This window comes from Telmatherina bonti (assembly GCF_933228915.1).
Source record: "Telmatherina bonti genome assembly, chromosome: 11".
NCBI lineage: Eukaryota > Metazoa > Chordata > Actinopteri > Atheriniformes > Telmatherinidae > Telmatherina > Telmatherina bonti.
Window position 1 is genome coordinate 32,909,854 of NC_136629.1, and position 15,569 is coordinate 32,925,422.

At 41.8% G+C, this 15,569-nt stretch overlaps 1 protein-coding gene across 1 annotated transcript in view; it reads right to left on the reverse strand.

The window, feature by feature from the left end:
• lrpprc (leucine-rich pentatricopeptide repeat containing) overlaps positions 1-15,569 on the reverse strand; it is a 74,213-nt gene that overhangs the window by 47,834 nt on the left and 10,810 nt on the right. The window contains exons 12-22 of the mRNA XM_079248575.1: positions 9,874-9,992; positions 9,686-9,776; positions 7,975-8,044; positions 6,161-6,188; positions 5,673-5,730; positions 4,671-4,777; positions 4,133-4,210; positions 3,153-3,224; positions 2,894-3,007; positions 2,672-2,802; positions 2,261-2,346 (exon numbers count right to left, since the gene is read on the reverse strand). Of these exons, the coding sequence (XP_079104701.1) occupies positions 2,261-2,346; positions 2,672-2,802; positions 2,894-3,007; positions 3,153-3,224; positions 4,133-4,210; positions 4,671-4,777; positions 5,673-5,730; positions 6,161-6,188; positions 7,975-8,044; positions 9,686-9,776; positions 9,874-9,992 (954 nt within the window). The remainder of the gene's footprint in view (positions 1-2,260; positions 2,347-2,671; positions 2,803-2,893; positions 3,008-3,152; positions 3,225-4,132; positions 4,211-4,670; positions 4,778-5,672; positions 5,731-6,160; positions 6,189-7,974; positions 8,045-9,685; positions 9,777-9,873; positions 9,993-15,569) is intronic.

The window sequence follows — 15,569 nt, forward strand, 5'->3', positions numbered from 1 at the left end:
TAAAAGTTCAGTTGTAACATTTAGGCTGATACTGAGGTGATGAGTTAATACTTCAGAGCAAGTCAGAGTATAGAAGAGCTTTCTGGTTACTAAAAGCTCATCCTTCAGGAGAAACTATCACATACACGAAGACATAATGGCCGCTTGGACAAAAGTGAAGGTTAAAGGTTGGCGATGTAGATGAGAAGTGAGCACGGAGGAAAATTAATTTGGTGGAAGAATAGGAATTAATTATGATGAACAGCCACAGATAGCCGTGGTGGAAAGAAGGTGACCAGAATAAAGTCAAAAGGATGAACACACAAAGTTCCCCGACGAGTGATGATGGGAGGTTTTAAACTAAGGGTACAAACAACAAAGCCATTAATGGTGGCGAGAACTAAAGCAAGTTGCCAGAAGACATGATCCTCAGCTGGGCCTGGTGTGTGCTGGGAACCAGGCGGACCAACGCCTGGGTGGGGACAGGCTAACATCAAGGTTAGCCATGTGTGCTAATGTGGCTGACAAGCGTTGCCTCCATATGCACACTCTGGCTAATGGCAAATGTGTTTGCACTGACTATATACACTCCAACACACACCGATGGACGCACCAACCGTCGTGCCAACAAATGCCTTTTGCTTGAATTCACATGCAAATTTGTGTGTCATCGTGTGTGTGTGTGTGTGTGTGTGTGTGTGTGTGTGAAATGCTCAAGCACTTCGGTGGACATGATCTGCCATTAGCATCAAGGCAGGTTTCAATAATTCTGGAAAAATACACACAGTCCTGTAATTTCCCCTCCCTCTCATTTCACACTGACACATGTGTGCACGTGTGTGTGTGTGTGTGTGTGTGTGTGTGTGTGTGTGTGTGTGTGTGTGTGTGTGTGTGTGTGTGGGGCAGGAGAATGACACGCTTTGCAACTGATGGGGAGAAAGGGTCACATCGAGAGGCAGAGACAGAAACGGAGAGCGAGTGCGAAGAGGAGGAGAGCGAAGACGAGGAGAGACAAGGGAAACATTTTCCTGTCATTGAATGCAAAAAGCAGAGCAGTAAAACTGATGGTAATTGGGTCTTCAATGGGCTGAAGGAAACCCACCGTAGAATTCTGAAAATGGCCGGCTAATGTGGTATGAGGGAGAAAGATTGTGACAGAGCTGCTGAGACGCACACACACACACATTCTCCGGAGATTTCATTCGGATCTGTTGTCAGAGACAACATCGAAATGAAATGTTGGCCATCTTTTCAACTGGCCGTTAAGAAGTTCCAGGGTTTGACATCCGTTTTTCAGATTTATGTCGCATGTAATCATGCACAATTTATTTATTCAATGCATAAGACAAATAATTTACCTCTAAAATAGAAAATATTATGAGGACGGTGTTTTATCAACTTTACATCCCAAACTGCATCATCACACAGTGACGTGCACGTCCAGTTTGGGTTTATAGCAAGCAACAATTCAGGCACCACGTCTGCTGTGTTGCTACATTAGATTAAAAACACTTGACAATAACAGATGGATGTAGCTGGCGAGATACTGCTGACTATCATTGTGGACTATCATTTTAAACAACATGCCAACGGTGAAATGGCTCCTTCTTGTTTGCACGACAAGCAAGGCAAGCCTCACTATTCCACTTCTCCAAGCAAAAAAAAAACCAACAACATTTAAAGTCTGGTACAACATTTTTGATCTATTTGTTCAGTAAATTAAAATGACCTCAGTTTAATTCTAAGTTTTTACAGGCAGAGTTAAAGCAAGTGATGCATTGTGTCCATTATGTCACTAACTCAGCAGTTCACTAATCAATAGGTAGCATCAGAATGGACTCATCCTCCTTTCATTTTCAGCCTGTCCTTTTGGATCTGTCCATGATTTACATGGAAGTTCTCAAACCGACCGACAACCTAATATAACAATGTAATAAATAACTGCCATATAAGGCTGTAAATGTGTTTATTTCTGGTGTAAAGTTGATAATTTTAACATGAGATCTGTAAGGATGAACGTGGAGTTGGCTGCAGCTGCAGATTGTTGGACTTTAGCTTCATATAGTTTGTGTTTTTATGGGCTGTTCATAATTTTAATGATCACAAACCATTTAAATATGATGTTACTTCAAATGAGGAGGATAAATGAGGACTTGTGGTAACAATCTCACCGGCTGCTGAGGTAGTTTCTCATTGGTCAGTGATTATACATAGCCGGTTTTGATCGCCGTGGGAAAAGGCCATCATCTTATTTAATACTAACAAACAGATGCTACTTTACCCTCCACTCTGCCATTCACTGACAGGGTCTTCACCAGCGCGATGTATTTACTGGCATCCAGCACCACTGATGAGTCCTTCCGACTCCTGAAAGCAGAGAGAGAAAGAGAGAGGGCGAGAGACAGACTTGATTAATGTATTCCACTTTCCAGTAATGCAGCTCATCTATAATATGCTCTCAGATATTAGTCTGATGCTGGAACCAGATGGTGAGAGAGCAAGGAGGAGGAAACAGGGGAGGTAGAGGAGCGAGTTTCCTGTGTTTCAGCTAGTCAACAGAGCGCCTGGACCCTGCATTAACGTCTCCCCTAATACCACTCAAGTTAAACTTTAATGGCTTACTACTGGCCACACTGCAGACCAGCGTGTGTGTATGCATGTGTGTGTGTGTGCGTGTGCGTGCTCCACTCACATGTCCCTCTTCAGGTTGAGCGCCTCCTCCACATTGTTGTGGCGACAGCACAGGTTGATGAGGGTCACGTAGCCGCCGGCTGTCATCTCCTCTTCGTGCTGCTGCTTCAGCTCCAGGGCGCGCTGCAGGTTCTGATCGCACAACAAAACTCTCAGAAAAAGAAAGAAATCGCACACAAATCTCAAGAAACACACAAAGAAGGTCTTAAAAGGCTTGAGTTACCTCCTCAGCACTCAGGGCCTGGATGGCTTGTTTGAGAACGGCGCCCAGCGGTTTGTTCTCCGCTTTCAATTCAGCCAATTTCATCTCCAGACCCAACACCTTCCCTTCAATTCCCTGAAGGACAAAGATGTTAGGACACATTTTCCTGTGCAGGACAGCACAAATTTCCACTGAAAACACAACATCTATATGTACTCATCTGCTCGAAGGGGGAAAATTTACTCTTAAAATGCAGCCAATGTCATGCTGTCTTACTTACAGTAACATGAAGAGTTGATGCCACATGGTCACTGGACACACTGTCCTTAGTGTCCACCAGAGCAATCACATCCTGACACACACAAAGTTCATATTACATATTCAATTCAATTCAGCTTTATTTACAGTTGTGCTCATATTTATTCATACTCTTTCATTAAAGAAGGAAAAAAAAAACAGCTGCCTGTAAAATAAGCTGAAATTGACTGAAGTCATAATAAATAAAAATTTTATGAAAATCATTACATTATTCTCTAATTCTGGTTCAATAGAATTTTTTTTTTTTTTTTAAATCTAACAAATAAGATAATTTACTACGTATTACATCATTCATAAAGTAATATTTTGTTGAACAATCCTTTAATGTTTCCGCTACAGTCATGTGTTTTCTGCTCCTCTCAGTCAGACTTCTGCACCTGTTGACAGGTATTTTGTCCCACTGTTCAACAGAAAAGTGCTCTAATTTGTCCAGGACACATTTGTTTGTTGTTGGTTTTTTTTCCTTTCCTCAACTTAATTAAATGAAAAAACAGTGTGTTATATTACTAAATTATATTTTTGCAAAATTTTATTTATTGTTCCTTTTTTAAGTCTCCAGTTATTTGAATGACTGTTGTAAATGCAGCCTTTTCTTTAATAAAAGGGGAGGAATACATAGGAGCACAACTGTATATAGCGTCAAATCACGGCAATGCCATCGCAAGACACTTTACAGACAGGAAAAAAAAAAACCATAATGAAAGCCAATACATATCTAAGACATGCAATCATGGGGTGACCACATAATCATAAATTATACTCTAAAGAGAAAAGAATATCGGAGCAGAGTAAGTGCAGACCAAGTCGAGTCCTAATGTAAGGAAGCTGACTTAAATAAAGCTCTTTTCATGCAGCTTTAAATGATCTGGAGATTATAGGAGAAATCTGAAAATCTTGAGCCACATTTAAAATAAATAAAAGCCTGAAGTCTGGGTTCTGTACCTTGATGAGCTCTGGAACCTGGCAAGACTCCAAAAGGTTCCTAATTCCTCTGAAGATGTTTACAGAAATTTTAACGTTCTGAACAGAAATAACAGAAAGAAAGTTATTAACAGTAAAATGCTGATCAGCATCCATCCAGGAGGAGAAATTTCTCACATGGCATAAAGCTGTTTACTTATTTAAAACATTTTTAAAGCCAATTTTTATATATTTATAACAGAAAATAAATAAAAGCCAGTGAATAAAATCTTAAAAACAGAATCAGTTTTTTTTTTTTTTTCTTTTAAACAAACAAGCAAAAACAAAAAAGTAATATGATCTAACAAAGTTCACTTTGATAAACCGGCTCCATGGCAACAAAAGCACCGTGAACGTTGCATCCGAATCTGAGGACACACTGCAAATCCTCTCAGATCAGAGCGTGAAAGCTTCTTTAAAAGCAAGGTGGTCTTGAGTGAACTGATTACACAAGGCAGCAGTGTGTTCTGTGGGGTGTGTGAGGATTCGGTTTCACTAACTCATTAGTGTGTGTTTGTACCTGGGCTTGCAGCTGATTGAAGAAATTACGCAGTTTGTCTTCCTGCGTGCGCATCTGACCCTCCGACATGCTGTCGATTAGATTGTACAGGAAGTAGGCGGTCACCTCTGGATGGACAGAAACACACACACACACACACACACACACACACACACACACACACACACACACACACACACACACACACACACACACACAGACAAACGCAGTGAGCAGTCATCTTGGGAGTAAATTTCATTTGCTGCAGTGTCAGTCATGACATCCATTTGTGTGTTCGTACTATTTTTCTGTAACCTCTGCAGAGCGCCAGGCTGCTTTGCCTTTCTGCTGACAGGAGCGGCTTTCGGGCCGGACTTTGAGTGAACGTAGGACGGATGGCGGTGACAGCTTCGTCTTATTTCACCGCTCACACACACACACAAACGCGCAGATGTCGCCTAACGGGATGTGACATGGATAACAGTCTCCATCGCTCCCACCAGCACACACGCACACACAAAAACACCAGATTCAACACTTGGGACTCTCTCACACAGAGCGACATTAACACTCCACATACACACACTGCAAAAGCAAAGAGGCTGCTCAACAGTGACAAACACATGCACACACACACACACTTTAACTACTCAGCGCTGTGTCAGCAGCCAGGCTCCATTTCCTCCACTGGAGAGAGTGGGTCTTTCACTTGCATGCTGACACACACACATCCCAGTCTTACATTAACATACACAGGCTCCATGATGAGAAAAGGCCCAGGTGATGCTCCTCGCCATGGAAACTCAGCTTAAACAGCATCATTTATCACCTGCCTTAAACTTGGAAGGTGACAACTCCACGACGTGCAACTGTGAATACTGATCCAAAATATAATACACACATAAACCACTTCCATATCGCTTTCTCACCTCCATGCAGCTTGCATTCTAGGATACGTAAGACTTACTCACACAACCTTGTGTTGATGAAAGAAACTGCATGAGTATACAAATGTCTTCTTACCAGCAGGCGCAGAGTTTCCTTTGCTGAAGCGCTCGTCGTTGTACAAGAGCTCAGTAATCTGGAGAAAACAGATCAGCAGTGTGTCACATTAAAACTGACACAAGATCATAAACTAAATATGTAGAACAACAGGCTTTCTTTGCATACAGCATCTATCCCTACCATGTAAATATTGAGTCCCAACTATCAATTTTAATGCATTTTAATTCATTCTGTGTTGAGAAAGAAGCACAAAATTGACTGAGCTGGATTTTAAGCCTAATTTTTTGTTTTTCTTTTAAACATATCAAGGAAAAATTGGTGACATTTTAAATCATCGTTGACTGACTCGACAGACATTTGGAGTTGAAACTACATTTAATAACTCAAAACATAATTTAGTATCAATCCTTCTCCATCACTTCTGGCTTCAGACTATTTCAAAATATGAAAACAACGCCAGCTTTACTGCTTGCATGAGCTCAACAGTGAGTATGTTGATGTCTTACCTTCACCATGCTCTCTACATCTGCAGACCTGCAGGGGGCAGTAGAGGACAATATATGAGCAACGGCAGCAGTTCAACCAGATACTGATTTGCAATTTGTTCATTTTGCTTTAGGTCAGAAAACATTAATGGATATCCACATGTCGGGGATAAACTTCTTAAAAAAAAAAGAAAAAAAAAAAATGATAATGATGCTTTATGTATAAAACTGACGGCTGACTCGACATTTCTGTCTCATCTGAGGTATTTGTTTCAAGACGCTTCAGATAAAAGAACCGGGCAAAAAAAATATGGAGGTGAATATAGTTTTACTTTTTCAAAGGTATCATTTAAAAGTCATCTTGACACTGACATCACCACGTTGCCATAGCTACCGAGCTGACAGTGTAACAACACCACACACTAAGAAAAAGCACCAGATTTTCCAGTTTGACACTCTCCATCCCACAGTACAACAGAGGACAGACAGCCATGCAAAAGTCTGGGAAACCACAAAAGACAAAGTCGCCCACACACACACACACACACACACACACACACACACACACACACGCGCGCGCTAAATGATGACAGTGTCTGACATTTCTGGCGTTGTCAGCTGGTTGGTGGAAAAGAGGAGAGAAGGGGAGATGAGAGGAGAGACGAAGAGGTCTTTAATGATTAAATTATCCCCTGACCTTGTCTCTGACAGGGGCAGGTCCCGCATCATGATGACACGGCTTGCACACACACACACACACGCACGCACGCACGCACGCACGCACGCACGCACGCACGTACACTCTCCCCAAGTGACAAGCTCAATTATGACCCTGTCAGGCAACCTAACCGTCAGAAGAGGGTGTAAGTGTGTGTAGGTGTGTGTGCTAATGCAATGAGAGCAAAGCCAATAGAAGGGAGGAAGTGGATTTGGAGAAAAAAAAAAAAATTAGTGTGTATTCTGACTTGAAATTAGTCAGAAACATGAAAAAGAATTGCTAACACACACGCACATTTCTGCACACACAACTCAAAGTTAACTCAACCTTTAAAGAACAGAATTTTATGTTCTCTTATAATAAAAAAAAGAAGACACACTGCACTTCCAGAAAAACTACAATCATTAATCTTCTTTAACATGTTTATCTTCTGAAGCTCTACGGCTGATTATTGATGTTCTGCAGATGAAAAACAACAAACAAGACTGAATACTGTACTCAGAGTTAAGCTCAACCGAGCGTATTCTGCCAAAGTGAAACTAACTTCAGTCCCTGCAGGAAAGTCAGTACTTTACTCTTTGACTCACCCCCAGCATCGCTGAGGGCCAGGAGTGTTTTTGTGTGACTGTGTAGTGCGAAACTGTAAATATTCATAAACACCCCTTCAACAAAAGCCCGTGGGTCAGAGTCCGGTCCTAAGGCTAAGCTTGTGTTTGTGTCTCTGAGTGTGAGAGTGACTGCAACCAGTATGGGGGTCTGGGCATGAGGGATAGTGGTGGGCATCTGCTAATTTCCATATCTCCCACGGTGCTTTGGGGCAAGAGCTGAGGGATGATGGCCTCCATATGCATGAGGCGCCCAAGTATTTCTGTGTGTATGTGCGATGTGGTGTTTCTCCCGGCAGCTGCCGGCGTGCACGGGCGTTATAGATGGTGTGATAGGCTGCACATGTCATATTTGCAGCATATGCTGCGCTGACCTCCACAGAGCTACAGGCTTTCCTTAAAAAAACAAAAAACAAAACCACGCCAGGCAGGAGGTTTGATGCCCAATGTTTAAAAGTATGGAATTGAAAAGGATGCAGAATGTGGAAAGACATGCAGGCTAATCGACTCACTTTTTGAAGCCTGTGATGAGGCTGCTGCGGAAAGAACTGAGGTCCAGAGAGGGAAATGAGGGATCCGACACTGAAATGTGGAGCAGACAGACAGGAAGCAATTACAAGTTAAAAACAATAATAATAAAAAAAAATGCAAATATTGTAATTCATTATGTGGATCAAGAGATTACTTGACAGAAATCTGACATGTAAGAAATCATAAAAGATTTATTCACAAGAGTTGCAGAAAAGTGTGGCTTAATTGAACTAAATTCACTTCAGGCAGCTTCTCCGTACGACTTCTTGTGTCTAATATTGGCTGCTGATTATCTCAACACATACAGATAAAGCAGAAAACTTCCCTTAAAACTAAAAAAAAAAAAAAAAAAGGAAAAGACTCTTATGCCAAAGCACTAAAAAGGGATTACGTGCTCAAAGGGAATTTAATGGCAATAAAGCACAAATAGCAAAGCTAATCATTTCTGATAAAAACCAGCTTATTTAATGTTGATGCTGATTTCCAAACAAGCCTATTTTTCCACAATGTATTCGACAGTGTAACTGCAGGACTCTACTTTTGTGAGGCTCAGTGCACCCCCCCCCTCTGGATCCCCCTTTGTGTTCGTGCTGATTTAAAACGGACAAAACCAGGCAGAGAAGAAGACTGTGCTCTTGTAAATTAGATCAACACTCATATATAGGTTTCACCCAACGAAGCAGAAAATATTTGATCAAACTATGAAAGAAAGTAGATGAATGGTTTCTCACCTAGAATTATATGTGCTTGTATAATAATTTTAATCATCGTATATGATCAAACAACGGCAATTTGATCTGCAGATTAAAAAGAAGTCCTGGCTGCTGGGGAGTCTGTAGGGATATAAACTAATTTAAGTCTAGATACTACCTTAAATATTTATATATTCTACAGTAACTTTAGTTCTCTCTATAGATGAAAGTGTAAAAAAAAAAAAAATCAATAAAACCGTTTCGAGCCTCTGTCAGAAGTCTGTCAGAAGTTGTTGCAGACTCGGTGGATAGCTTCCTGCTGGGATTGCTTTTGCTTTTCCAGGTTTTTCACTCAGTTCTACTGTCTTTGAGTTGCTATTTCAGAGCTGGATTCTGTGTAACTTTAGGAAAGATCCGCTGAGCTGCAGACGCAAATCAACACCAGAGTTTTTGGTTCAAAAAACAGAGTAAAGAACTGTCTAATGCAAAATGAAATGAGTCCACAAGCACTGGGAGGATTTTAGCTGTTTTACATGAAGATTTGCACCTTCATAGGTTGTGTTTCTGGTAATATTGCATATTCACATTGTAGAGCAAACATCAGACAAAAGATCTAACAGCTCCCTTCACGTGAGGTCAAAGACAGGAAAAGTGTAACTGTGAAATACTTGTCATGTATGTTCTGGTGAGCGGAGAACCTTTGAGACTAAAAAGAGATGAAAGACGGAAAACAGGAAAAGTGATCAATAATTCAGCAGCCCTCGCCATCCCAGCGCCTCAACTCTGCCAGTCGAGGCGCTTCTCATTCTCGCTTCTTACATATTCACACAGACTAATCTCTTAAAAGGCCTGATGAGCACAGAGGAGAGCGAGGGCAAATGTGTGTGTGCGAGTGTTAACACAAGGCCAATTAGCCTGCAGGCAAAGCAGCGATTTGTCTGATGATGGACGCTTGCGATGCAGGAAAGGTTGTATCGGCGGCATGTGTGTGTTTTCTTACGTAGGTTGTAGACCTCAGCCAGGTTGCTTGCAGCAATGGAGCGAACCTCAGAGGACAAGAAACCCTCGGAGATCACGGACACTCCTGCTTCCTAGATGGAGCAAAGTCCACTTTTTTTTAATCAAGTAAACATTTCAATAAATCCTGAAAACTTGTACACACACACACACCAACTTATAGACACCAACCTTGAGGGCCTGACGAGCTGCTTCGAGGGTGGGGAAGACTGGGAGGATGTAGTTGGATAAAGTCTCAATGTCGGGGGACACGCCAAGTTCCTGCATGCCCTTTATCACTTCCACCACACCTACAGAAGACAAAAAGAAAGATCCAACTCTTCTGTCTTTGCATTGTTATAAATGACATAAATAAGCTGGGAAAAAAAAACTTTTGTGTTTCTTTCAGATTCACTGCAAGTCAATAGACACACACACACACACACACAAACTTCTACACCCTCTCTCATGTATAGGCCTGGAGTGGTGTAAGCACTGTTGCACACACTCCCTTTACCCTCAGCCTGGTGAATATATGTGCATAAACATGCACTTAGCCTGAAGTGGACTCTTGCATCCAGTTTTCCAGAAGAACCCTGAAGTCCTGCCCTGAGGATGGAGGACAAAACGGCCCCACGCTTATGAAACGGCCACACAAACATGCAAGTTGTTGCACACGTGTATGTGGCACAGCGTGCAAACATAGAAGCATCCCTCTGCACATGTCTGGGAGTGGGTACATAAAAGGTCAGAGGCCTAACAGGGCACAAACACACGGCGCTGTGTGTGTTTGTTGTTAAACTGCAGCGCAGCAGAAATATCAATGCATCTATGATGTGAACACATAGTGTACTAATACACCTTCCTCTCACGCAGCAAACTATCTTAAAGTACTTCCTTAAGATGACACACCTCAAAAGGTTGTGTATTTACAGCCCACTCAGGTTCTGAAACACACACACACACACGCTTATAAATATATCCGTGTTCGTGTTCTTGGGACGTATGTGTTCACCTGGAAGTCTCGCTCTTTAGCTGAATAAAAGATGAACGTGAGCTTTTATACGCCATTAAAACCTGCAGTCAGGCTGCATTTTCCCAGGTAGGGCTACCTGAACCACTCCGTGCGTCCATCCTGCCCTCCGCTTCCCTCATTCATCCCTCATTCATCCGCCCCTCTCACTATCCATCTACCAGGCTTTCAAGAAAAGGTAAACAGGCGATCTTCCCCTTTCTTCTCAATGGAGGATCCATCCACTCTGCTCTCCGTAGGTTCATTCTTACTCACTAATCGCTTTTCATCCAACCTTTTTTTTTTTTGTGAAAGAAGAGAGGGAGCACCTGCCTTCTTCCTGAATAATCCATAATCAATTTCACGGTGAGCCAAACAGACGGAAAACAAAGTGAATGGAGAGCTGAAGGTATGAATGCACAAGTCGGCCGTCCCTCACGCGCCTTCCGGCTTCCGGACATGAGCTTTCAGGATCATCAGCACTTTTCATTCGTGCAATAAGCATGTTTGTGTTGAGTTTTTTTTTTTTTTTTTTTGCTAGTCACGTCTGTGACCAAGAAGCTTTTAACCTTTTGAACCACAAGCTGTTTTCTCCGCTAACATTTACAGACCTGGAAGAAAATCCAAGGATTTTTCAACCTGGGCCCTATTTTCCTTTGCATTTGGGTATTAAATATTGATTGGCACAAAAGTCTTTGCAATGGGACCCATATTGAGCAGCAGATACCAAATGGTTTCAATGTAAGTAATAAGATAAGCGTCCACAGCAAAGGAAAAAAGAGCTTATGTACTTCTTATAAGAAGCCAACAACTTAAACTCCGCAAAAAGAAAAGTCTCACGAATCACAAGAAAGTAGCGACTTGTTGTAGGAGGACGACAGCAGAGGCTCAAATCCTCAGAAGACTATTTAGGAATGTTAATGGACATTAGGACGATAAAGCTTCAACAGGCTATGTGATGGCTGTGTCTTCAGCCACACATGGGTGATATCAAAATGCATCACACATACACTTTGATTTATTTTGTTCAACCAGGATTTCATTTGTAGACCAATATTTTTGTTAGACATTAGTTTCATGTAGCATCACAAATGAAAAAGTGTGCATTTTAGTGTATGTTGTGACGGTATAATTGTTTTCATTTGTGTTCTTTTTCCTTTGTGTTTCAGTGGCTCCAGTCCCTTGGCTGTGAACCAGCAGGTGGCCATGGGGTGGAGCCAGCTAACTGGACCAAACCAGTGGCAGAAATGGGAGGGGGAATTTAGGGTTTTCTCTTGTTCATTTAGTTAGCTTTTTGTGTGTCATCCCCTTTGTCTGTTTTTGTTTGGGCTGATCAGCCACTATTTAAGTTTGCCCTTTTGTTTCATTTGTTAGGTCAGTTTGTTTCATTTTGTTGCTTGAGTTACTTCTGCTACAAATTCTTTGATGATAGTTTTGTTAAGTTGACCTCTTTTATAGGCCTGATTTGTTAATTTATGTTAAAACAACTTTTTCTTTTTGGATCATAATAAAAACCCTATTTTTTAACTTTAAACCTGTGCCTGACTGTGCTTCACTGCTCGGCCCATCACAGGCTACTTTTGAAGAACAAGACCAGGTTGAGGTTTTGGTAGGTTCTGCTCCAAACACACAAAAACAATCTCAAGCATCTAGGACACATTTAAAACCATTGTGTCCACTCTTAGAGGAGAAAGAAAAGCAGCAAAGGAAAGACCCTCCTTTAACTCTACACACTTCTCTTAAATTGTCTTCTTCTGGGAACTCTTCATCTTCTCCCACTTTGTAGAAAGATCCACCATCATTCCCAGATGCAGATGGACGTTTACGCTTCCTTCCTGCACTGCAGCTTTTTAATGTTGTTTTAAATTATTCAGGTCTATTAACGTTTTAAACACAAACAAAATACCAGGTCCACTCTGAAAATCCTTGAACATATCTGTGAGGTAAACTAACTTTCTTACCCTGCTAAGCCATATCTATATTTTCAGAAAACCTGCAAAGGAAAAGTATACCTCAGGGGTGTCCAGCTCTGGGCCTTGAGGGCCAACGTCTTGCAGGTTTTCCATGCATCCTTGTTCCAACACACCTGAGTCAAATCAGGCAGTCACTGTGCAAAACTTCCCTGGCCGTTGGACCAGATAAATGTGAGCCAGGTGTGTTGGGACAGAGATGCACCGAAAACCTGCTGGATATCTGTCCTCGAGGACAGACTATGGACACCCTGGTACATCCAAAGTATATGCAGATTTTTTTTTTTTTTTTTTTTTTAATGAAAAGGTTTGTATGACCTCCAAGAATATATTCTGACTGTAAAAAACGTTGTCTGTTATAATGCCCGAGTAAAATAAGAAATTTCTGTCCTCAGAGGCTTTTTCTCTGCATTCAACAGAGTATAACGTCATGCTAACAATGACTCCATACACACAGATTCCACTGATCACCTAAAAACACTGTCAAAAATCATCATTTGAAAAACTTATGTTAAAATTAAAATGCAAATCCAGTCTTGTTTTGTGAACATCAAGGTTTAACCTTTATCCAACACTTTAAGGCAAACGCCACGGACTAGTTTTTATTTCTTTCATGGTAAGTGGTAATGTCTCCATTCAGTCTTAATAACAGAAAAATAGGATTTAAGCATTGAATAAGGAGTTATAGGATTAAAAAAAACCCCCAAAACATTGGTCTCCCATGGCTTATATAGACGGGGAAAATAAATAAAACCCACGTCAGCTGTATGCCATAAATGTAGAGCTTTTGTCTGAAGTGTTGCATAAAGAGCAGAAACATGGAAACGCTGCCAAACTCTGTCAGCAGGTAATAAAATCTATCCAACCCGCCAGCAGGTCTAAAGCTAATAATAAATACTGTTAACCCCTTAAAACCCAGCAATTTTCACCTAAAACAGGTTTTCATACATAAAAGAATTGTTATGGATTATTATTTCACTGGACGACCGGTGCTTTTTACTGGACCCTTGCTGGTGTACCAGGACCGCTGTTGTTGCAGCATCATCTGTTACTGGAGAGCAGTATCGCTTCAAAGATAACCAGCAACTGGTCTGAAATAAGTATTTACTGAATCCGCAGTTATGATCATAGCCTGGAACAATAAACATCACTCAAATCTCATAACGTTCAGCTTTCCATGGGTGTACAACAAGTTGGTAATTGGAAGGGAGATGGAGTAAAATATTTATTTATTTATTTCCCACCCACAGGATGTCTTGAACCAACAGGTTAGCAGAAAGACATCTGGTGGTTTTATATTAAACTCCTTGCTGGATTGTGTTCAACCAGATTCGCTATTTTAGATTCGCTGAACTCACAGTGAGGACAAAATAATAGGTGATGCTCTGAAGTGCCGTTCGTATTCTACCAAGGTTTTCTTTCTGTTTACCTCAAAATCCTCATAAATGAGTAACATTTTACCTTTTCCCCGTCTGAAAAATTGCCAAACAGATTTGGCAACTTCGAGACGAGTTGAGCACGCTCCGTGTTGGCGAGCATAAAAGCTGACATGCCATCCAGGAAAAGAAAGTATCAAAGTAGTGAGTTTAGCATGACTGTGGTCACAAGATATCATCATCAGATTCGTGTCTTCAGGTTAACTGTCACAGACGAGACGTTAGTACAGAGAAGAGGGGAAAAGCAGAGTGGAGTGACCCGGTTGCTGTCACCTCCTCCTGTCCTTGGACATGAGCACCTGTCACTACCCTTTTTCCTTTCTCCATCTGAACCCCCATCGCCTTGGCTCTGTTGGCAAGCTTTGTTAAAACAAGGCAACAGCAGGTTGAAAAATAAAAATAAGGGCCTGAAAGTGTTCGTTTTAAGAGTCAAGTAGCGGCTTCATCTTTGCTTGCTTCTTTTTTTCCTTCCTATTTCAGAAAAGGCCGTAGAGGAGCTCAACCAGAGCAGTTAGAAAGGTTAAGCGTGGCGAACGATGACGGACCATGATAGAGAATCAGGTAATGGTATGGAGGACCAGACAAGGAGGTGTTTACATCCCTTTCATAGTCTAAAAGCACATTTCCAGAAACCCTTTCTTCCTCTGCAGGTCCCTCTTCCTCTCCCTCCCTCGTTTTCCAGCTCAACTATGTCAGAAGTGATAAGAGTGTGTTGTGTTTCAAGGACCAACAAGCCCTGACTAGCTGGCGGCAGGTAGCAAGTACGGCAAAGCATATGCTTTCACTAAACCTGCCAAATCCACACCTCATCAAAATGTAAAGGATTCCCCCACCTCCCCATTTTTCCCTTATTCCTTCCTACCCCCTCCCCACAGACCCACCCTCCCCAATTCCACAGCTCTGGCCTCTCTGCCCGCTAGTGACACCTGTGGACAAAAAAACGACACAACGCTTAATATTTCATGGGCTGTGCACAGTGGGGCGCGTAATTCAAAGTGAATTCCCTCAGAGCGCTTGCATTTACATGAAATCAAGTCACTCTGCATCAGTCACATCACCTACACTGCCCCCTCCCTCCTCACACACAAATACACAACGACACACACACCTCCTACAGCCAGTGCACGTGTGAGAGGATGAAGGGAAGTTAGAGGGAAATATATATAAATAAAATAAAAAAAAAAGGCTGCATCATTTATGAGAGTTAAAGCAAACACCATCGGAAACAAGCGAGTGTGAGTGAGAGCAAAGTTTCACCACTTTGCTTCTTTCTGTCTGCACTGTGATACCTAAATGCACATCGTCCACTGTGCGGTTACAGTTTTAGTCCAAATATGGGTGTAAGTGTGTGCGTGTGTGTCTCTATTAGGCATCCAACGCCGGCATTGAGATATGTCACCATGCGAGCTCTGAATCTACACATGGCAGAGTCAATGTGCAGCTCTGCTGCACTGGTCTGACCAGTTTTCA